The sequence below is a fragment of the Populus euphratica genome, unplaced genomic scaffold (genome assembly GCF_000495115.2).
Source record: "Populus euphratica unplaced genomic scaffold, PopEup_1.0 scaffold258.1, whole genome shotgun sequence".
Lineage (NCBI taxonomy): Eukaryota > Viridiplantae > Streptophyta > Magnoliopsida > Malpighiales > Salicaceae > Populus > Populus euphratica.
The window spans coordinates 88,755-111,925 of NW_011500138.1; the positions used below are offsets into that span (position 1 = coordinate 88,755).

A 23,171-nucleotide genomic window follows, 5' to 3' on the forward strand; every position below is an offset into this window, starting at 1 on the left:
AATGTCATTGATAACGTTAAAATTGGAATCACTTGAAAACATGAAAGTTGTAGGAAATTATCTCGACTTTTCAGGAAAAAAAATGGAGGTCATTTGGACTTTTATAGGCTAAAATTGGGAACTATTGATTTGATAACTAATTGATGAGTGGGTGGTCAACTCTTGACTTGGTGACAATCCTTATCTTCTCTTGTCTGCCCACAATGTCATTGATAACGTTAAAATTGGAATCACTTGAAAACATGAAAGTTGTAGAAATTATCTCGACTTTTCAGGAAAAAAAAATGGAGGTCATTTGGACTTTTAGAACTCTAGATATAGGTCAAACATTAAACAGTGTACGGGCTGTAGGATAGATTCAGACTTCTTTGTTGTTGTTACAATTGGATTTGAAAATGACCTTTTTAAATCTTGAATTCCATATGAAAGTTGTATGCCTACGTCTTACCTTTCTATCCATATAAAATAGACCTAAATTCAAGATCTACAGCTCTAGATATGACCTAATTATCAAATAGTGTTCCGGTTTGAACTGTATCAACATCTCTTTTCAAAGTTTGACCATCTCTTTGTCCTTTCAATTTTAGTTCTTAAATTCATCAATCAATCCTTTCATTTATGTGATAGGCTTGCATTTAAAATGAACATTTATCACAAATTAAAGGTATCTTATATTATTACATATGTTATTATAAAACATGCTTTAGTTAAGGACTTATTAATACTTCAAGTGCAAAATGATGATACAAAACCTTGATAAAAATGCATTTTTAAGTACTAATCAATGAGTTTCTAGATTTGTTTTTAGGAGGTTACTAGTTTGAGTTTTATAAATTCCAGGGCGACTAAAATCTTATATTATTATTAACTTCGAGGCTCATAAAATTAATCAAGATACGCGTAAGCTGGTCTAAACATCCATGTTAATTAAAAAACAAAGATTATAATAATTGGAGATCATATATACATGCAGGGCTCCCTAATAAAAGTTGTGTTTCTTTAAGGAGATATGAGTTCGCGCTTAGAATGGTTAGCATGCATTACATGTATAATTATTACGAGATATAAGCCGCGTTATGTTACAAGTCAGATTCTATTTTTTTTCATAAGAAAAAAAAATTATAATTCGAGTTATAGATCTAACTGGGTCAAAGAAAATGATTTTATTTTGATTAAATAATAAAAAATAGACAGCAACAACAAATTGATTAAGTAAATATTTCAGAAAAATAATCATTATAAACTAGGAAAAAACTTTTTTTTTGAAAGGAGAAAAACGATGCAGTTAAATTCTTAGACAATTAAACATGGAAAGACAAAATAAAACATGGCTTAGGTAATGAAATATGGATAACCCGATAAAAAAAAAAACCACAAAGCCAAGATCTTAAAAAAATAAATATCAAATGATAGAAAAAAAAGAAAAAAAAAAAGATGTCAACTTGCTCTAACCTTTCAAACCGTGACCCGTGTCATTAAATTAGAAGTAGAAAAGACACAAAGTCCAAGTTTGAATCAATCAAATATTGAAGGATATAAAATAAAATAAAATAAAATTAATTTCATGTTGAAGGATTAAACTGAAAGAAATAATTAAATGTAAAAACCTTGCAAAGTAAAATAAATAGAAATCAAAATAAGAAGGACACAATTTGAATAAGAATAAAATAAAATTAAATATCGATAGATGAAATTGAAAAAAAAAATTAATTAAAAAAATATTAAAAAGATAAAATAACAATTAAATGAATGAGATCGGATCTAAGATATGAAAAAAATAAAAAGAGAATGAAATTGAAAAAAAATTCTAATTTTATAAATCATTTCAAATAAAAAAAAAAAAAAAGATGAAATTTAAAAGAAAAAAAATTAATGGGCTGATTAGAAATTTTTAAATACCACAGGTGGATATTGAGGTTAAGAGAGAAAAGAAAAGGCAGAGAAAAGAAAAAATCTTGTTGAAGTCAAACTAAAGGTTATAACACCATACACGTCGTCTTGGAAGGAAAAGGATGTCGAGACAAATCTAACAAAATCAAAGAAGCCCATTGTTTATTATTGGAAGCCATAACATGTATAACTAAAAGATAGTGGAGCACTTGATGCATTGGCACTTGCTAAGCACATACCAACTATTTTTTTATTAATATTTTATATTTATTAAAAGATTAAATTGTTTATTAGTCAACATGAATATAAAAAAAAAATTAATGTGAAAAGATTAACTAGCTAGTACTTAATAGTTTATAACTTTTTTATTTTTAAGGGTATTTGTACCATTTAATTGCTCTCATCAAAATGAAAAGATGCAAGTAACAATTGAGAAGCTAATTATTATTTTTTTTCCTCTTAAAGGTATTTTAGTAATTTTATTATGTTAAAACAAGCAAAAAAACAAAAAAAAAAATGAATTGTCCCTAGTCAATTGCATAACGAGGACCATTAAAAACGACTGAATTACTCTTAACATCAGGACCATTGATTTTTTTTTTAAAAAAAATAATAATTACATTATAGTAGTGAAAAAAAAAAATAAAATAATAATTACATTATAGTAGTGAAAAGTCTACATGCACAATGAATTTGCTTTTCGTTTTAACTTTTTAATTATTGGTTTATAATCATGGAATAAAAGTAATATAGAGTTTGTTATTCGTTTATAATCATGAATTAAAAGTAATGTAGAGTTTCTAACTCTTGAAGATTTTTTGGATTTTCTTTGCATATTAAATTGAGTATTAATCATAAAATCCCAAATTTTAAAACACAATTTCAATATGATTAACATTACAATTAGATAACAAAACTAGGGGTATTTATTATTATTATTATTATCATTATTATTATGTAATTCCTGTAGAATTTTCACTAAAATATCAATACCAAGTTATCAACAACATAAACTAGTAAGTCATTATAAGCATTATATCCATGAATTTCCACTAAAATATTAATATTAAGTTATCTATAACACAACTAATAAGTCATTGTAATCATTATATTCATAAAATCCAATCATCTTGGATTTTTTTCATCTCATCATATCACCATACTTCTAATCCCATAGTCTTATTAAGAGAATAATGATAAAATAAATTCATGCATTATTAGGACAACACATAATAACAATTGATTTATTTAATTTTGGAAACACATAATATAATTTATAATTGCTCTTTATTAAGAATTAGGGATAAAATTGAATTATATGCCACATAATTATAAATTAATAATACTAATAATAAATAAACTAACTAACTAAAGAACAAAAATAATCATGTTAATAATACTAAAAATAACAACAACAATAATAACAATGTTAAACCCAATAGCTTTAGGTCTGACATGACAATTAGACCCTAAAGACTTTGTTTAACGACAATGCCAGACCCAAGAGTCTTGGGTCTGGAAATTTTTATCTGATTCAAGCAAATAACAAACAAACAGAGGATAATTGTGCATTTTAGTTGTTAAGAGAAAAAAAAAACACAAACAACCAAAGAAATATCTCGCAAAAAAATAAGATGAGAAATTGAAAGTAAAACTACTATTACAATCCATAGTAAAATGTTTCTTAATATACAGTGATTTTTCCACACTATTTAGCTTTTTTTATAATAAACCAAATAATTAATTCATGTAATTCATATAACTTATTATTTTTATTAAGTCCAACAATACATTTTCAACAACTAAATACGATTATAAATTATTCTTTCAAACCAATCTTATGGCTCCTTTAAAACATTTCACCAAATTAGATATCCTCGTCATCAGTTATACTGAAACTACTGACGCCACCCAAGATAACCAATTAATTAAATTCTTGGTTGTCAGACATACTTGCCACTAGTCCTATTTAAGATAACTATTCAAATATCAATCTCATTTGTTACATAATCTAACACCACTAGTTCTATTCAGGATGATTAGTCAAATACCAACCTCATTCGTCACCAAAGTTGACATTACTAGTTCCATCCAGGGTAACTACTCAAATACCAATTTAAGTTATTGAACAAGTTGATGCCACTAGTTCCATTGAGGTAACTAGTTAAATATTAATCTTGGTTGTCAAACAAGTTGGCACCTCTAGTCTTATTCATGATAGTTAGTTAATTGTCATCTTTTTAATGCTCATGTCATAATTAACATAATTGCATAACATATTTAAATAAATTATAATTATTCAACATTAATAAATTTAAGTGTAATAAATAATTGTGGTACAAAACACCTTCTTGACACTTGTGCACGCCCTATAACCCCCTATTATTATACAAATCCTGCAGCCTCTCTTGTATTTAGCAGGTACACAATATCACACTCCATTCAATTATCCTCGAATCATCATTCCAAAACTTATAATAATTTCAAGTTTTAATTCAATAACAAAATGAAACCTCAAAATTTCTCATTTTTCATGTAACTGAATTCTTATTTATACATCAAAACCCATTTATTAATACAATTCTTCCCAGTTATCACACATAGTCATTCTTCCATAATCTTTAGTTTAGTCCAAATCTTAAGATTAATATTATCTTGCAATATTTTTATTTATTTATTTATTTATTTATTTTATCAATTCAACCTTCACATTTAAGGTTAATAAGACTACATCAACACATTTATCAAACTAATTTTTGGCCCAATAGCCTTATCATGAATTTTTTTCATTTCTTCTTCACAAGTCCACCAAATAATCATAAATAGATAAAATAATACATTTCTAACACAATTCCATACACAATTTAAATTACTCCTCCACCTAAAAAATTATTTTGGAAAACTTAATGATTTGAAGGGGAATGAAAATTTCTTTCAGTTTTCTTCATTATCCATTCTTATCACACCAGACAATTAAATTAAATGAACTCGATTTCCCTTTCTACTCTCTTTGCCAAATGTTCTGTAATATGGAAGGATCTATTTTCTATTAAAAAAACATATCATTTTTACATCATCTATCCCTTTTTCACATGTATTAACGTACCATAACATCAATTAATCAATTCCATTCATTCCTTAAAAATAGTCTTAAGGCTGAATCCCTCTCTCCAATTGAATAAATTTACAACCTACTTACTTATTTAATACACAACTTACATGATAGTTGAATCAATCAATCTCAATTCTAATTTCTCACATCTATATTGAAGCCCTAACAATAGTGAGGATTAATTTTCTTTTTAATTCTTCCAATTGAATCATTACTCAATCATATTTCATGCTTATAAATATCGTTTAAATACAATATCATCAACTTAAACAATTATTCAATGAAACCTAAATTTCATAATGCATATTTCAATCAAAATGTATCATTTCACAAGACACTCAACCAAACTTGAATCAAAGTTTCTCACATCTTTAAACAAGTAATTTCAAGGAAAAAAAAATGTTGAAAACAAGTTTTCTTCTTCTTTTAATTCTTTCCTCCCAACCAGCCACTTTAGGCTCATTAAAACCTCAAGAAAACTCAATTCTCCTAGCTTGAATCCCTGACTAACCCCTTTTTAATCTTTCTAGCTCCTTTTTATGTTTTAAATGGAAGAATTTCTAGTAGAAAAGATGAAACCTACTTTCTCTCTTGCTTATAAAACTCACTTTTATGTTTTAAATGGAAGAATTTCTAGTAGAAAAGATGAAACCTCCTTTCTCTCTTGCTTATAAAACTCACGACAATGCTTAGCTTTCTTAGGAAGCCAAACTTAAATTTATATGGCTATGTTTTTCTAATGACAAATCAACCCCTAGTTTCTCTTCAATACTACATTGGCCTGATATTTTCTTTTAATTATTCCATCTTGACATGTTTTAAAATTCCAGTCATACCTAGAAATTTCAGCATTTGGAATTTATTTTAGATTATTCCATTTTCTTTATTTTAATTTTTCTTATTAATCCATTTTACATGTGGATTAAATTTATTAGTGTTTTTTTCTAAAGGTCTTTAACCGGGGTTTACATCTAATACTTTGTAATTTATTTCATATATTCCTTGCTCCAAATAATAGAAATAGCTTATAAAAATGTGTTGGAATAGGGGTTAAAATGGATTAAATATGTAATAGTTAAAATAAAATCAATGTGAAAAAATTATTCGATAATGAGATCACTTATAAAAAGAAGTTTGATTTTTAATCGATGACGAGAAATGTAAAGGAAATATTAATTCCGCATAAAAGGGATTAAATAGGTTAGAAGTGAACTAGATCATTTTTTGAGCTACGTTGTGGGTTAAATCAATTTTTTTTTTACATAAATAAAATATTCAGGTGTTGTTAACATGTTTTTTTAGCAAAATAATTTTTTAAACTATATAGGGATTGATCTCATTTGACCTGGCCAATATGGTAAGTCTAAAAACAACCTAGATGATCGATAAAAATGTAATTTGACTAAAAAAATCAAGATGATATCTTTTTTTAATTAAAACAATAATATTTTATGTCAATTAGAATCAACTCGAGTTAATCTGCTAAATTCACTATCCAATTTATAAGACTCTAATAATCCTATAGAAAGTAAATTGAATTATCAACTCAATTTTCTTTCAACCCGATATTGAAGGATAAAAATAAAAATAAAACTCAACTAAAATGATGAGTCGGTAAACTTAAGTTAACCTGTCAGATCTAGGTTATGAGACTAATATAACCCCATAAAAATCAAATTAAAATAAATTATGAAGCTCGATTCTTAATCAATCAAATGTTGAGGGATAATAAAAAAATCAATTAGAAAATAACATAAAAGCCACTTGAGTCAACCAATTAAACTTGTGACTCATGTCATGAGACTAATATAATTTAAAAGAATCCAAACCAAAATAAATTATGAAGCCCAATTCTCAATCAATCCAATATTAAAGGATGAAATTAAAAATAAAAACTAGAAAAGGAGAAAAAACTAAGTCAACTAGCCTAACCGACAACCTGGGTTATAAGATCATAATAAATTCATAGAAAGTAAATAAAAATATATATATTATGAAGCCTAATCAACCAAATGTTAAAGGATTAAATTGAAAAAAATAAAATAAAATAAAAAAACAGAGTCAACTCAAATTAACCTACCAAAACTAGGTCAGGAGACCAAGATAATTTTATAAAAAAATTTAAAAAATTATAAAGTACAATTCTCAATTAACCTAATATTGAATGATGAAACTGGAAAAAAATTCAATTAAAAAAAGGACAAAAAAACACAAATCAACCTAACTAACCCATAAAACTTAGAACTCGGGTAATGAGATTGTATAACCTTGTAAAAAACAAATCTAGAAACAATTATGAAATCCAACTTTCAATCAACTCGATACTGAAAAATGAAGTTGAGAAAAAAATTAATTAAATGAAGACAAAAAATAAATCGAGTCAATTCAGCTAATTTGCAAAGTCATGACCCGAGATATAAGACCGGGATAACTCTATAGAAAGCAATTTGAAATAAATTATGAAGTTCAATACCTAGTAAACCTAATGTAGGAGGATGAAATTGAAAATAAACTAAGTTTGAAATTAAAACAAAAAAGTCCTTAAAATTTTAAGGATCAAGATAACTTCATATAAGAAAATTTAAAATAAATTATAATTCCAATACCCAATAAATCTAATGTTGAATGATAAAATTAAAAATAATAAGTTTAGAATTAAAAAAATCCTTGAAAATTTTGAGGATCAAAATGAAAAAAACCTTGATATTTCATTGTTGATGGCTACAGTGGAATGCAAGTCATTTCCCAATATGTTAATGTTCCTAGCAACTTTTTAGCCACATGCTCCTGTAAATCAGTATTTGTTCCCATCTTGGTGTGGATGGTTTGCAGGAGTGGATAGGGTATGGGGAGCTAATATGGAAGTAAGGGTGCCCTTAAATATTTCCAAGTAAAATGTAAGAAACTCAAGCAAAAAAAAAAAAAAAATATTTTTTGTTAAAGTGTAATCAAAATACTTCTTTAAGAAACAAACCCTTAAGTTAACATTTCTATAACTTTACCCCCTCCCAAATATACTTGTGATGTTTCCTTGTAGATTGATAGCAGTGTAGGGCCATCAAGAACAAGCTGGTGATTTCCTATTGTACATCTTGGGGTGGGAAAAGCTATCTCACGTTCATGACTCTAGTTGAACTTTGGTGTCACAACAATGCTTGCACAGCCACAGAAAAAGACCAACCGAATATGAACCTGTAAGAAAAAGGAACAAAAGCTCTGATATGTGCCAACTCCACACGTGGAGAATAAAAGGCATCTCATTCACCAAGCTACGGATTGTACTACTTGTGTACCCGGCATAAGAAATGCCCATGATACGAGAATGAGAAGCGTGAAATGATACATGCCCAATCACAAATCAACTGTCTATCTTGGTTACGTGCGCCACACACGCCATGATATCATAAAAAAACTCTCCAGGTGAATATGCAATCTCTAGTAGTCATATGTCATGTCCTTTCTACAGTGAGCAAATATCCCACAAGGCCACAACAATCCCTATCATGGATTCTCAGCGGCTTGTCGTTATCCATTATAACTAGCAAAAGCTAAAAGGAGAATCCAGTCAATGAGCCTACCAATCAAGGCGCAGCATTCACAGCATGATGCAAACCAACACAAAGTTTAAAGCAGCTGTGAATGATAAGACGGCTTTTTTTTCACTAACATAATAATTCAAGCAAGTATGAGGATAATTAAAGCCTAAACGATGTTCAAAAAAGAAAAAAAAAAAACAACAAAAAGCTACAGAACCTATTTTGTTTTAATACAAGCATGAAGCATTCCTCCCAGGGCCATTAGCAATAGGGCGATGATAGCTGTACTATTTTCACAAAACAAAGGTGAAAATCTACAAATGCTAAGTGAAAGAATAAATGACAGGGTTACAGATCAGCAGCTCTTCAAACTCCCAACTCACATGCTCCGAGGAGCATCACTTCCGGCAGCGGGCTTGCGATTCAAATATCGAATAACAGCATCTTCAACCCTGTTCAATGACCAAGTAGGTACAGATGAGTGGATGTTTCTTTTTAATTTTGTCATGTGCAGGCTTTCATTAATTGAATTAGATGCCCAAATTTGTCTCTTTTTGACTAAGCATTAGAATCCTCAAAACATTTCCCTTTGTTGATCTTCATAATTTTGTCTAGGCATCCTCATGATGATATTGCAAATTCTGTGACTAAATAGCAAAAACAAGCCCGATCATGTGATAAATTAACAGTTCTTGACATCAGAACTAAAAAGGAAAAAGTAAATAACAATTTAGCAAGTAGCAGGTTAAGCAATTGCATAATAGAACCCATAATTATCATCTTTCAAGTGACATTGTTTTGAGCAGGCAACAACATATTTGATACACATCTACAAGTCAAATTCTAAGATTATTCATCAAGTCAACCGTGGCATTCATATAATGTGTACATGGACAGTGGACCTAAAATAGAAGCTACGGATCAAATAGATGAAATGAATGAGGTTCAAACAAGGAGAAAAAGAAAATTAAACTCACCATGGCTGATTAAAGAAATCTGAGCGGCGCTCTTTCTCGGCATTTCTACTAGCTTCTCCAGCTACCAGCTTCAAATCCTTGCTTTGAGATTCAATGAGAGCATTGACAAATTCAACAGGTGATTGACTAAATCCAAGGAAGAATGCGCGTCTCCGACGATGTTCATGAATTTTCCTTATAGCAGTACATATTGCCTCATCACAAGTATCAATCTCTTTATTCTTCTCAGCATTTGCCAACAAAGCAGACAACTCCCTCTGTATTGGGAATGGCACGTCAACCACCACATCATAGCAGACAGTTCCAGCTGGACTATTCCCCGACAGCTTAATTTTATGCTCCAAATGTATTGGCTGTGGAGGAGATAAATGCTGAGATATCCTCTGTGAAACCATCGTGAACTTCATCTTTGATTCCCCAAATACTTTCTGAAGAGGTGCGTCGCAATTGAAAAATGAAGGGTCCTCAGGGTTCTGCAGTTTCCTAGCCTTCACATAATGCCAAATTGCAGCTATTATTCTAGGACGGGTTTCAACCTCTATACCAAGAACTTCCATCAAAGCTGGAGAGAGCTTAAATTTCTCAGGCACATAATTCATTTCCAATCGTATATTCACAGAGAACTCTTTGTCCCCTTTTCTCTTGACTTCAAAACCCTCGTGAGGTGCAGGTGATCGAGCATGCTCCCATATAATGATATGATTATCAGGATATAGTCTCTGATCCAACTGAATTGTCACTCTCTTGAAAAAAGATGAGAACTTTGGGTACAATGGGTTTGATTTCTGGACTGCTCCAGGCTGGTCAGGGTCTACCCCATCTTCCAAGATTCTCCCGATTACTTTAAGAGTCCAAGTCGGAGGGTCAGCATTTGGCTTCTTGGGGATTGTTCTTATCTGATTGGCAAATGTATTGAAGACATAAATTCGAAGGGTTTTCTGAACACAAGGAGGGCTTTTAAGTGCCTCCTGAATGTCAACCTTCTTTCTAGCTAAAGCAGCATCAACACGGGTTTCAAACTCAAGAAGCTGGGTGTACAGAGCAGACTCTGGCAGAATTGCTGCTACTCTATCTTGTAGCTGCTTCTCTGGTAGCTTCTGCTTCTTCCTACGTGCAGCAGAAGAAAGATCCATGGGTTTCAATGGTGAAACCATGCTCGACATGGGAACACCAGGAGGTCTACCCAGAGGTTTCTGAGGGAGACGTTTTGCACTAGCATTGCCAGGAGTCGAGAATGACGGTGAAGATGAACCCAAATTGCCTATTCCAGCACTCTGATTTTGGTTAAGAGAAACCCCTTGCGCCTGTAATTGTGCTTGGAATTGTGCATGAGCAGCTTGAACTTGAGCAGCGTGAGCTGCTTGTGCTTGAGCATGAGCCTGCTGCGCTTTCAAATGGGCTTGCAAAGTAGCCTGTGCTTGGGACAGCTGGAACTGACCACCCTGAAAGCCAGCACCCATCTGCGCTTGCGCTTGTGGGAATGTTGGGTTCGCACCCATCGATGGATTGACCATCCCTGAATTACCAAATGGTGACGAAGATTGCCCCAAACTCTTTGGCGGGTTATTATTGTTGTTGTTGTTGTTCATAGACATAGCTAATCACTATATAAATTACCCACTAAATTAGCCTAAAAACAAGCTAAAACTACCAATCCCAAATTAGCTTCGAACACCCAAAGCATCTAAAACTCTGCCATAATTAAAAACCTTAAAGAAACAAAAACCCACCAAAAATATGCAAATCTAAACAAATTTCCCCCCTTAGAAATCAAGAATCAAACTTGAATGGAAATAAAGAGCTATAAGCCCTAGAGAAGCCCCAATATTTAGCAGGAACGAACAGCGACTGAGCTTCAAGAGGCAGAAATGAAAAACCCTAATTTCACAAAAGATGTTAATTCAACCCCACTTTAACACAAATCATTTTGTTGTAGATAAGGAAGATAAAGACAGGAAATAAAAATCATGGGTGTCTATCTAAAAGGGAACCTTAAAAAAAAAAACATGAAGAAAAGGTTTTGAGTTTGGATTTGTCAAAAGGAATTCAAATGAAAAAACCAGATGAGATGAAATCTTACAGAAGTGCCGTTAAGGTAAAAGTCTACTGCTTCTGGGTTTTTTTGGTAGTTGTTCTCTTCTGCTTCTTAGGGAGCTAAGGTTAAAGAGTTTGCAAATAGAGGAGAGAGAGGACTGGCTTTCCTTTCCTTTGCTTCGCTTTGTTTCTCTCTCTCTCTTTCTGTATGCCTTCGTTTTCTTTTCCGTACGGAAAAGAGAGTGAGAGATAGAGTTTAACGAAGAGGACGACTTGTAGTTTAGGGGTGGATGACGTGTCGTTCCTAAAGAGAGGTTTTTTAGAGAAGGTATGTGTGAAGGGATAATGGGCTAAACCCCATGGCACATAGAAAGGCCTACGACTTCTAAGCAAGCTTAGATTACAAGTCCGAAAACCTAAATCCAGCCTACCAATCAGAAAAATTCTAGATAAGAAATGAGGGATTTAAGTTTACATGAAATAAATGGTGAAAATCTTACATTCATTTATGGATTATGGTCATGACGTTGTCTTTATATATATATATATATAAAGTTGAAAAGGTCACCAAAGAGAAAACTATAATATGTAAAATCATTTATGAAAAACAATATATGAAAAATCTTCATGAAAATAAAAACCAAGATTTGAAAAGACAATACATTTGGTTCGTCTCGTGGTAGGATTTCATTACTGTATTTGAAACAATAATGCCAAATCTTGTAATGTAACGGACAGCTATAACAATTAACAATTAGCATTAAAATCTTTTCACATAACTCATTAATGATTAATTATTAATTATCAAGAAAAAAATTTTCAATCTTAATTATATAATAAAACAATCAAAATATCCATGAAAAGCAAAAAAAATAAATTAAAACTAATATAAGAAGCATTTTTAAAAAAAAAAATTAAAACTAATATAAGAAGCATTTTTATATCTTCACAATGATTTCTTATTATTATTATAATATCATTTGAAAAGCAATTTAATCAACCCACTAAATTTATGATTTAAATTATAAAACCAGAATAATTTTATAAAATATAAATTATAATAAATTATAATTTTCATTTTTTAATTAAAATTAAATATTAGAAATAATGATGATGGTTTTCATTATTTTTTTTCCATGCAACATCTAGAGAAGGTGAGAGTTCAAGGCAGAGGACCTTGGAAGATATGGGAGGTAATTAAGGAATCTACAATTATAATTAGTTGTGAGATATTGTATGAGTAATGTATTGGAGGGATTCCGAAGCTACCGAGAAAAGATTAATGGTTAATGATGCTTTGACAAATTTATCAGGGCTCGTCACCATGCTCGAGCAACACAAGGCAACCATTGCAGTCAATGGGTCATGGATATCTTTTTAAATATCCGTGATGACAAGAAATAAATACAGGTAAATACTTCTCTACGTGCAGACATTTCAACTAGTTATTTCATTGAAAGATGACAAACTTTGCCCTGGGCTGGCTTTAGTTCACTGTGTCGATTTATGAATTTTTATAGACCTTTTCATTATAATTAGTTCTGAGATATAGTATAAGTAATCTTTCAGATCATTATGAATATTAAGAGAAGAAATTAATGTTAAAATTAGCTTTTCAAGATGCTTACTTACCCTTTTTTATAAGAAACCTTTGATGGAATAGGATAAAAGTAATGAGAATAATATAAAAAATAAAATGAATTTGAACACTGTGTACTTTTATGATATCGTAGTTAATTGATTGATTATATGATTATATGAGGATTATGTATATTTAATTTATTAATAAACACTTGTTTATCTTTAATATTTTAGATTGATTATATGATTATACGAGGATTATGTATATTTAATTTATTAATAAACACTTGTTTATCTTTAATATTTATAAAATATTTTATTAATGAATCTAGAGTAAAAATAAAGTCATTAGAATAAAAACATTTTGCAAAGAAAATTATAAAGTTTTTATAATTATGAGATTCTTATAACATCAAAGCATTATTCCTAAACCTCATACTCAATACTCTATTAAAATTGAACATTTTTTAAAGTTTTTGATATTGATACATATTATGTTCTTTTATTTATAGAAGAAAATAGTTGTTTTTATAAATTGAGATATGGGGGACACGTAGAACTAATATGTAGATACTTGTTATATAATATATGATAGTTGTGTAAGTGATCTTTAGATTTAAGATTACTAAGTTATTATATATAGAGAGAGTGTTATGTTTTTATCCTACTACACATTGTTCTAATCAAGGATAACAAATGAATAAATATTGGATATAATATAAATTATATAAAGATATTTAAATAATTAAAAAAGGATTCATCACCCTAAATAAATTAAGAAAAATATCTTATTTGTTCTCAAATAATATTGATTATAAATCTTTACGTAAGATGGAATGAGATTTGAAAAGAGTTTCAAGTCTTATTCAGATAATCAATGACTATGGTATTAAGAACAAACATGATTTAATATAGCGGACACACTCTATGCTATAATATCTAAATGAAACATTGTTGGTGAAAGGATAATAATTATATTAATATACTAATTCCTAAAAAATTAAGTCAAATCACTTATAACTTTTCTTATATTTAAAGGATCATGATAGGTTGCTAAACATTTCACTTGATCTTCAAATATAAGTTAATCAATTGTTGAATTGATAATAAATTAATTTATTTAAATTTAATCCTATTTATTTAGTATTGTGATTTATATTTTGGATAACTTATTAGAGAACCTAGTAGGTCAAATGCATAAAAATCATCAATCAAAAATTAAAATGGAATGATTAATCAATTATAACTTGATTGTAAATAAATTTTATAAATTGAGGACTAAAATATAATTAATAGAGGGATTACAATTGTAAACTTAGAAACAATTAAGAGAGGACTTGATTGAAAAACTTTTAAAATTAGCCTAAAATAATAAATACAATGTTATTTAAAGGGAAAATGATATTTTTCTATTTATAGGGTTTTTATATTTTTTTTATAAATAGAACGCTATGCTTTTTATTTTCTATGATGAAAAAAGTGAGTAGAGTACAATACTTTAAAAGCTAAAACACAAAAGAAAAGATCTAGTACTTTATCGTATAATAATATCTCTCTTAAAAGGATTTAGAAGATTTTTCACTAATAATTCATGTGATTTATTGTTCGAGACCAAACAATTGAATGGTTAATAATTTGTGACAACGTAGCTTTGAAGCAAACATTCAAAGTTGAAAAGAAAATTTAATCTTTAAATTTTTAAATTTATCATTTTCGATGCATCTATATATTTTAAGAAACTCAACATTTCAAATATGTAAATTTAACTTATTTATTAATTAAATTAAAATTAATTAATATAATTAAATTCAATTATAATAAAGAATCGATTGTAATTAACGTTCGTTTAAACCTAGGAAAGCAAAGAAGTGAGCAAAATCTCTTTAATCACTAGGTAAATCTTTTGGATTTATAGATGATCTTCAATGCTATATAATACATCCACTTTTATTTGACAATGGCTATTATAGTAGAATTTCTTATCATTATGAGAAAATAGAGAGTTTTTATATATTAGTTATAGGTATTTTAAAATTCTAAAACAATGTATTTTTTTAATAAAATCATTTTATTTGTTTTGAGATAAACTTAAAAAGAATCCTTAACAAAGTTATATTTATGTAAAAGAAATAAACATAAAATAAACATTTCCAATCAAATAAATCAACCATTATGTCCATTATATTACGATATTTAAGGGTTAAAATAAAAAATAATAACAATGTAAGGGTGTCAATCAAAATATTCTATAATTCAGAGGGTGTTTGTAGCATGACTGTTGCATGTGTTTAGTACGCTGAATAGGACACTATTGATAAGACTAAACAAGTTGTGTAATGTTTGATGCACCACATTAGATAAACAAAGACATGGATCTGTTCTATCTTAAATGGTTACAAAAAATATTATTTCTCAAGATTATCTATTATCTACTTATCACTCATTTATTTTTTTTAATTTGGTGGGACGAAAGCTTGACCAAGTTAACTTATATTTTACTAAAATGAAAATTTACATATAGAGGTTTAATTGCAATACTTTTAATTTAGGTACTAAATTTCGTATGCCAAAAAATTAGATGACCAATTTGTTTTTAAATAAGGACTAAAATATTGTGAAAATAAAATAAAAAATTATTAAAATAATTTTAAAGACCAAAATGAACTTTTGTGAAAAAATTATTGACCCTTGTCTAGTCCAGTGCAGCAAACACAGGCAATAAATAACATGTTCTTGTTCAGGTCAAATCTCATCTATTGTCCAGAATCCGATCCAGTTCAGTCCAATTTCAGTTATCATGTCCTGTCCTGCGTTTCAAATGCACCCTACAAATCTTATAGAAAGCAAGCCTTCGTCTAAATCCTAGCAGTCAGGGTTTAGCTCGCAAGGCAACAACAGTGGGCAGTGGCACTGAAAACCTCTGGTCCTGGTCCTGGTCCTGGTTGCTGCGTTTTGCATTTATAAACAGTGAATTTATAAAGTTGAAGTTTGCCTGCTGTCAAGTAATGGGGTGCTTGCTTTTGTCTTGTTTTGAAACCTGATGAAAAAAAGCAGAGGCTTGTTGCCTTGTGAACAAGTCTCGTAAACTTCAGGGACTAGGATACATAAAAATTTAACGAGCACAAAATGTATATGAAAAGAAATATCCCTTTTCATTTTATGCTATTTAGCAGTTTTTAATGTTGTATTTGTAGATACCATGTAAGATGGATCTATTTTGAGGGTAAATGTATGGTTGAATTGGTGTGGTTGTTTGGATATCTTGTGGCTAGTTGATTCTATATGCCCTCGAAAGTCATGGGAAAGTCACTTCAGTTGTCTTAGGGTTGCCTTGAAAGGAAATGGCAATAAGATGAATGCTATAAACGGATCCTGATTATACAAAGATTTTTATCATTGCATAAAGTTGAAGTTTGAATGGTATGCAGTAATGGGGTGCTTAATTTTGTGTTCCATTGATGCTAAAACCTGAAAAAAATGCAGGGGCTTGTTGCCTATGTGAACAAGTCTCTCGTGAATGCCAGGGGAACTAATTGCATTGTTCTTGGGTGAGTCTTTAAAGGCAGTGCCAATGACTAAAGTTTCAGTGAATGATGCTACATGGCAATCTTGTTATTGTTTTATTGGCACATGCTATGTGAGAGGGACTTGCTTTTTGTAGGAATTTATATGGTTGGATCTGTGTAACTATAGATTGCAAAAGGTTGGATATCCTATTCTTAGTGATTCTATGTATATACTTGAAAGCACTGTGGAAAGTCACATTTTTTGTGTTGTTTTTTAAGACTAAATGTGTGGTTTGCTATGATATATCGATGGGATGGCACTTGAATTTTTTCAATGGGTTATTTACAGTTGCATTTGTCTTGGTGATTCTCAGAACAAGAGAGACTGCCTGTGCATTCACGAAATCTAAGACTGAAAGGTATTTGGAAGATGTCCTGGCCTACTTAAAAGCCATTCCCTTCATGCAAATCTGAGGTGGTGTTGGCCGCACTGCTCAAGCAAAGAATCAGCATTCAAATGGTCTCTCAAATCTGCCAGAGTAATCCTTGATTTGCTTTACTTGGTTACTCTTAAGTATGATCTTCAATTCATAACGATGTGCAGTCCTTCTTGATCGACCTACGTGCCGTCAAGGGTCTGGATATGGATTCTCTGTGCATATCTCATTACGGGTGAGTTGAGCATGGAAACAGAGGCAACTAGCCCACATTGCTTTTGGCAGAATTAAGTGTGAGTTTGATCTTTCTTTTCCTTTTCCTTTCTCCTCTCTAGGCTACAGCCTATTGCATTTTCCTAACAGCATGCTATTGTTCCTTCTGCAGCATACTTGTCATAGCAAGTCCGTATTGAGTTCGATTTTGTCCAAAAAGGGAGGACCCATCAAGGAGCAGGTAACTTGCTAAACCATTTTGGCATCTTAAAGCAGTGATCAATCAAGTTTCAGATGATTGCAAGCACAGCATTTATTCAATGGATACACACCAAGAAGGAGATTATTTGTAATTAGAATGGCATTTTGAATTTATATAGCAAAAGAGGCTTCAAGAGATCAAATCAAGTTTCTATACTGCATTTGAACTCAGATGTGGATTTTGTATGATCCACAATATATGGTAATGGATTTTTTTTTGCGTAATTAAACTCTATGGGAATATTGAACCACAATCTAAGTGGACAACATATAAGACTGCTTGAAATTTTTGTAAACATCTGGGTGCCACTGAAACATTACACTGGAAAAAAGAACAGAAGATGCAAAGGATGGTCTCAATCTTACTTCACGTGCTATGCGGACCTCAGAAACGCAACGACTTGCTTCATTGTGACGGATCCTGTTAATGCAGCTGAAGGTCGCACTCGAAATACTAGATTATGCTAAACGACTGAAATTTGCTTTATAAGATCCCTTTTATGATTTTTCCCTCAGCATCTTTGTTTATGGAAATTACGAATTAGGGAGAGATATTGTGGTATAATTTATAAGATTTGCAGCCTGAAACTCAGCTGGCGTCGAGAAAAATCAAGATAGCACAGGCTCTATGCAGTGGTACTACTTCCTGAGATGCAATGACCCGGGAGCCGGGATGACAATTTAAGTTCAGATACCGAACTTTAAATAGATAACTATTTTTTGAATAATTATCTTGTAGAATATATAATACAAACGATAGAGCATATATATATATAGTCAAACTTAATATGAAATTCGCCTGAACCTAACTTAAAATATATATTGATATTATATAGATATATTTGTTGAATATTTAATTTTTTTTTTAATAAAATATGATATATCATATCTCAATACTTGAAAACTGCTAAGTTGGAGTGTGGTAGAGGCAGAGAGAATCTTCGATAGAGCGATGAAATGCGTAGAGATTAAAAAGAACACTAATGGTAAAAGCACTTTGCTGGGTCGACATTAACACTAAAAGATAAAAGCTAAGGGAGCAAATGAGATTAGATGCCCTAGTAATCCTAGCCATATACGATGGATTATGAGCGCTATGTGTATCGACCCGTGCAGCTAACGTGTTAAGTATCCCACCTGGGGAGTACATTCACAAGAATAAAACTCAAAGGCATTGAAAGGGGCTCGCGCAAGCGGTGGAACATGTGGTTTCATTCAAAGCAAAGCGAAAAACCTTACCAGGGCTTGACATATTGCGAATCCTTTTGAAAGAGAAGGGTGCCTTTGGGAACGCAGACACAGGAGGTGCATGATTGTTGTTGCACGTCACTCGCGCGACATTAGCTGACTATTTTTGTTTATTTGATTTGATTGGTTTTTGAGAGTCGTCACCTAATATTATGGTAATTAGGAACCTATGGTCTGCGAGAGTCTTGGTAAGGAACTAGTTGTGCAAGGGAAAGACACATCGCCCCTAGTGCACCTTACCTATCGCCCCTAGTGCATCTTACCTAAAATAAGCTGCATTGTTGTTTGATTGTTTTTCTAGGTTGGGTATCTATTTATTGGTCTTTTCTAAGGCTCAAGGCAGATCTCTCTTTATGAGAAAGTCTCTATCTTATCAGGTTAAATCTTAACTATTCTAAAGTCTAAATTTTAGCATCACATTCTAAAGTCTAAATCTTAACTATTTACATATTTTATCTTTAATGCATGAGGGTGTACTTTATCATGTAATTTTACACCCATAAATATTAAAGTCTACATCTGAATCCTAAAAAAAAAGATTGGAAAAAGATTTTTGATATTTTGATCAAAACCTGATAAATGATCATAAACTAGATATGATATCCATTTTTTTTTTTTGGGTTTTCAAAACATGAGAAATATGCAATTTTTTTTATTGAAAACATGTTTGAAATTTTTTTTAGGATTTGACCGTATGCATGAAAATTTATTTTTTTATTTTTTTTGAAATATTTCATAGAAAATTGAGTATTTTAATATCATTTTGTTACAATGTAAATATATAACCCAATATTATGTAGAATTGATAGAAAAATATTTGAGAAAAATCACAAATTTTTTAAAAGGATTTTTAATTTTTTGTGTTTTTCTAATATTATAATATATTATTAAAAAAAATAAAAAAAAATAAAAATCTACATGGGCTGGGCTGGCTCATGCACAAATGAGATTGGGCCAAACTTGGCCTAAAATGATTAGGCCAATCTCGGCCCAACACATTTATGTTTATTTATTTTTTAGGGTTGGGCCAGACGAGGCCCCTAAATTTGGGCTATGCCATATGTGGCCCGACCCAATGTCCACTACATGAGCAATGGGCGTGAATTGTTTACAGCAAGCATTAGCGAAGAAGAAAAAGGAAAGGGAAGGGAAGTAGGAAGATAACTGGTGTGAGGGTGGTCCAATTGAGGAAGATGACGCGGTGCAAGCGGTGACAACATTAAAGAGTTGGGCCGCTAGGGTTGCTGCTGCTATCGCGGTCGGTGTTGGGGTTGCTAGCAATTGGAGTGGATGAGGAGAGAATCGCCACCTTTACTGCTGCTGGTAGCGGTGGAAGCTGCTGGAAAGGATGGTTGTTGATGTAGTTGGGGTCACGGTAATAGAGTGGGAAAAGAGTTTGTTAGAGAAGAGAGAAGGGGAGAGAGAGCTGGTGCAGCTACCACGTGAGGTTGTTGGGTCTTTGGCTGTGATGTAGAATGTATGGGAAGGACAGTGGTGAGAGTGGTGGAGGCTGAAGGCATGGCTGAGAATGAGAAAACAGAAAAAGATAAAAACAAGAGGGAAAGACTAATTTTTTTATCAACTTTCAACTTGATTTTTTTCTTCCCTCGTCCATTAAATCCACTTCTATTTATAAGAGGTAGAAGAGGGCAATTTTTTCTTTATGAGAGAAAAATTTTGAGCTCTTAATTCGACTAGAAGACTCTAAACCATCGGTTTAAAGTGTGAACCTCAAATTATCAAATTTGACAGTCCAAGGTTGCCTGAGGTAACCATTTTAGGCTGGTCATCGGAGCATTTTTTACGTTTATAGGCCTGAACGAACCATACACGAGGATAAAAGGATTTCAGGTGGCCATTTTGGTGCATGAGTTGTCAATTTTGGAGGACAAACAAGGCATTAAATGCATCTGCAAAATTACTACTCTTACAGCTTCACGAGGAAGATGATGAACAGTGACCAGGCAACGCGTCGCTGGTCTCCTCTTTTTTTTTTTTTAACTCAAAACGGCAGGACAAACAAGGCATTAAATGCATCTGCAAAATTACTACTCTTACAGCTTCACGAGGAAGATGATGAGCAGTGACCAGGCAACGTGTCGCTGGTCTCCTCTTCTTTTTTTTTTTAACTCAAAACGGCGCAGTTTTTGTTTAAATGAAGTAGTTTTGATTGATTTTCAATTTAGTCATCCTTCTTTCAAATTGTTTCAACGGAACCCCTAATAGACCCTAAACTTTTAATTTAATGCAATTTGGTCCTGGCGTAACTTCAACTTCAACCCTGCATTTACGCGCCTTTTGCATTATAGTTCTTGATCTCAGATTTATGCAATTTAACCCTTAATTAACTATTAAACTTTCAATTTCTTCGATTTCACCCCTGGTTTTTGTCAATTAAGCCCCTTTAATTTCAGCGCCTTTGACAAAAACATCCTTGGCTGTCAATTTCTTTAATTTAACCCCTAATTGACCCTAAAACTTCAATTTTCTTGCAATTTGGCCCCTAATTTCAATCAATTAACTTGGTAAAAATTAAATTTGGTCTCTTAAAATTTCAATCTTCTCAATTAAGCCCAAATTAGGCTCCCAAACTTAATTTTTCACCAATTAAGCCCTAAATAAAATTAATTTGACCCATTTAAAGTATAATTAAGTCCTTGTACCTAATGAAATCCTTTAATTGGATCCAAATTAATTCTCAAACATAATTAAAATTTAATATGGCCCATGATTAAATGAAATTGACATATTAAAAATTTAATCATGTCTTTGAACTTAATTTTTATACAAAGTCGTCTAGTAATCATTTAATTTGACCTTAAATTTGCATTGTTTTCTATTTTTGGGCATAACGGAGTACAATTAGATCCTAAATTTCTTCAAAAATTACAGCTTAATTTCCCGGCCTGTTTTTCTTCATATTACCAGCTTTTATTTTATTTTTTGATTTTTATTTTTAAAAAAATTAATTTTTGGGTTAAGTCCCACAACGAGCACAACCCTCATATTTAGTTACCACCGTTAAGTTTGGAACCTTGAACATACTACCAATGATAAGTTGGAGGAAAGTGAGAATGATATCAAGTCATCATGTCCCTTTATGCCCTGGACGACACACGTGCTACAATGACAGGGATAAAGGGTTGCGATCCTGCAAGGGTGATTTATCTCTAAAAACCCGTCCTTAGTTTAGATTACAGGCTATAACTCGATTGCATGAAGCCAGAATCGCTAGTAATTGCTAATCAACCATACAGTGGTGAATTCATTCCCGGGCTATGTACATATTGCTTGTCATACTATGAGAGTTGGCCATGCCCGAAGTCGTTATCTTAACCACGAGAGGGGATGCCAAAGACAAGACTAGTGACTTGAGTGAAGTTGTAATAAGATAACCATACTAGGAAGGTGCGGTCGGACACTGCTTGACACTAATATATGAAACACACACACACACACACACACACACACACACACACACACACACACACACACACACACACACACACACACACACACACACACACACACACACACACACACACACACACACCCATATATATATATTAAATAATAAGTAATAGTAAATAATGAATATCCAAAACTGGATAGTTTATGAAGCCTAAATTTTTTACTTAATGAATAATAAATAAAAATATGGATATAAAATAATCCAACCCGTGCCATTTCCATCCCTGCCTGGGAGCAAATTTGTCTTGATTTCTTTTTGTTCATCTCAGTTCTCAGAAGCTTTTCTTCCTGCAAGACATGTATTTGCATCATGAACCGTATTGTGGGGGGGTGCGTTTACGAAACTTAAATTGCATATCATCTCATGGTGGTAGATCATCTGTCACTATCTTCTATCACTTACAATCTAATGCAGAAAAAGTTGAAAAGACAAAACGATATGGTTGCTCTGAGAAATGATGGTTGACTGTATCTAGGGTTATATCAGCAGTCAGCAACTACGAAGCAATCTTTATTGCTGATTTTGAAGAATTTATGTTCACTTTGCATTCCTGCAGTAACTTTGCAAGAACCTTCGAAGCTATCCAGGTTACATTCTCGTGGTTTGTGGAAAATTCATTTTCACGAATTAACTGTGGAGTCAAACCAGCGAAGTGTTCCAAATTAAGAATCAGTGACGGCAGTGGAATATGACAGTTCTCCATGGGATTTGCTTGGGAAACAACTCAGCTTATTTGGGTGTGGCATTGCTGTATATTCTCCCCACTTCTTTTCTTCCTTTCTGGACAATTTTGGTGAAAATACCCTATTGGAACGTGATAAACTGCACTTCATGATGGTAATAGAAATCAAGTTGATGGAACAGGAAAAAGGAATTATAAAAATGTTTTGACAAACAGAGTTAT

The 23,171-nt window shown here is 31.5% G+C and overlaps 1 protein-coding gene across 2 annotated transcripts; it reads right to left on the reverse strand.

Moving 5' to 3' along the window:
• Positions 1-8,641: 8,641 nt before the first annotated feature.
• LOC105110547 (SWI/SNF complex component SNF12 homolog) lies at positions 8,642-11,787 on the reverse strand. Of its 2 annotated transcripts, XM_011005623.1 has the most exons (3): positions 11,596-11,787; positions 9,516-11,393; positions 8,642-8,990 (listed from the first exon to the last, which is right to left on the reverse strand). In XM_011005623.1, the coding sequence occupies exons 2-3, from the start codon at positions 11,108-11,110 to the stop codon at positions 8,918-8,920; spliced, it is 1,668 nt and encodes a 555-aa protein (XP_011003925.1). In that variant the 5' UTR covers positions 11,111-11,393; positions 11,596-11,787; the 3' UTR covers positions 8,642-8,917. The 2 variants fall into 2 exon arrangements, with proteins under 2 accessions (XP_011003925.1, XP_011003924.1); XM_011005622.1 differs by having other exon boundaries at positions 9,516-11,787.
• Between the last annotated feature and the right edge of the window lie 11,384 nt (positions 11,788-23,171).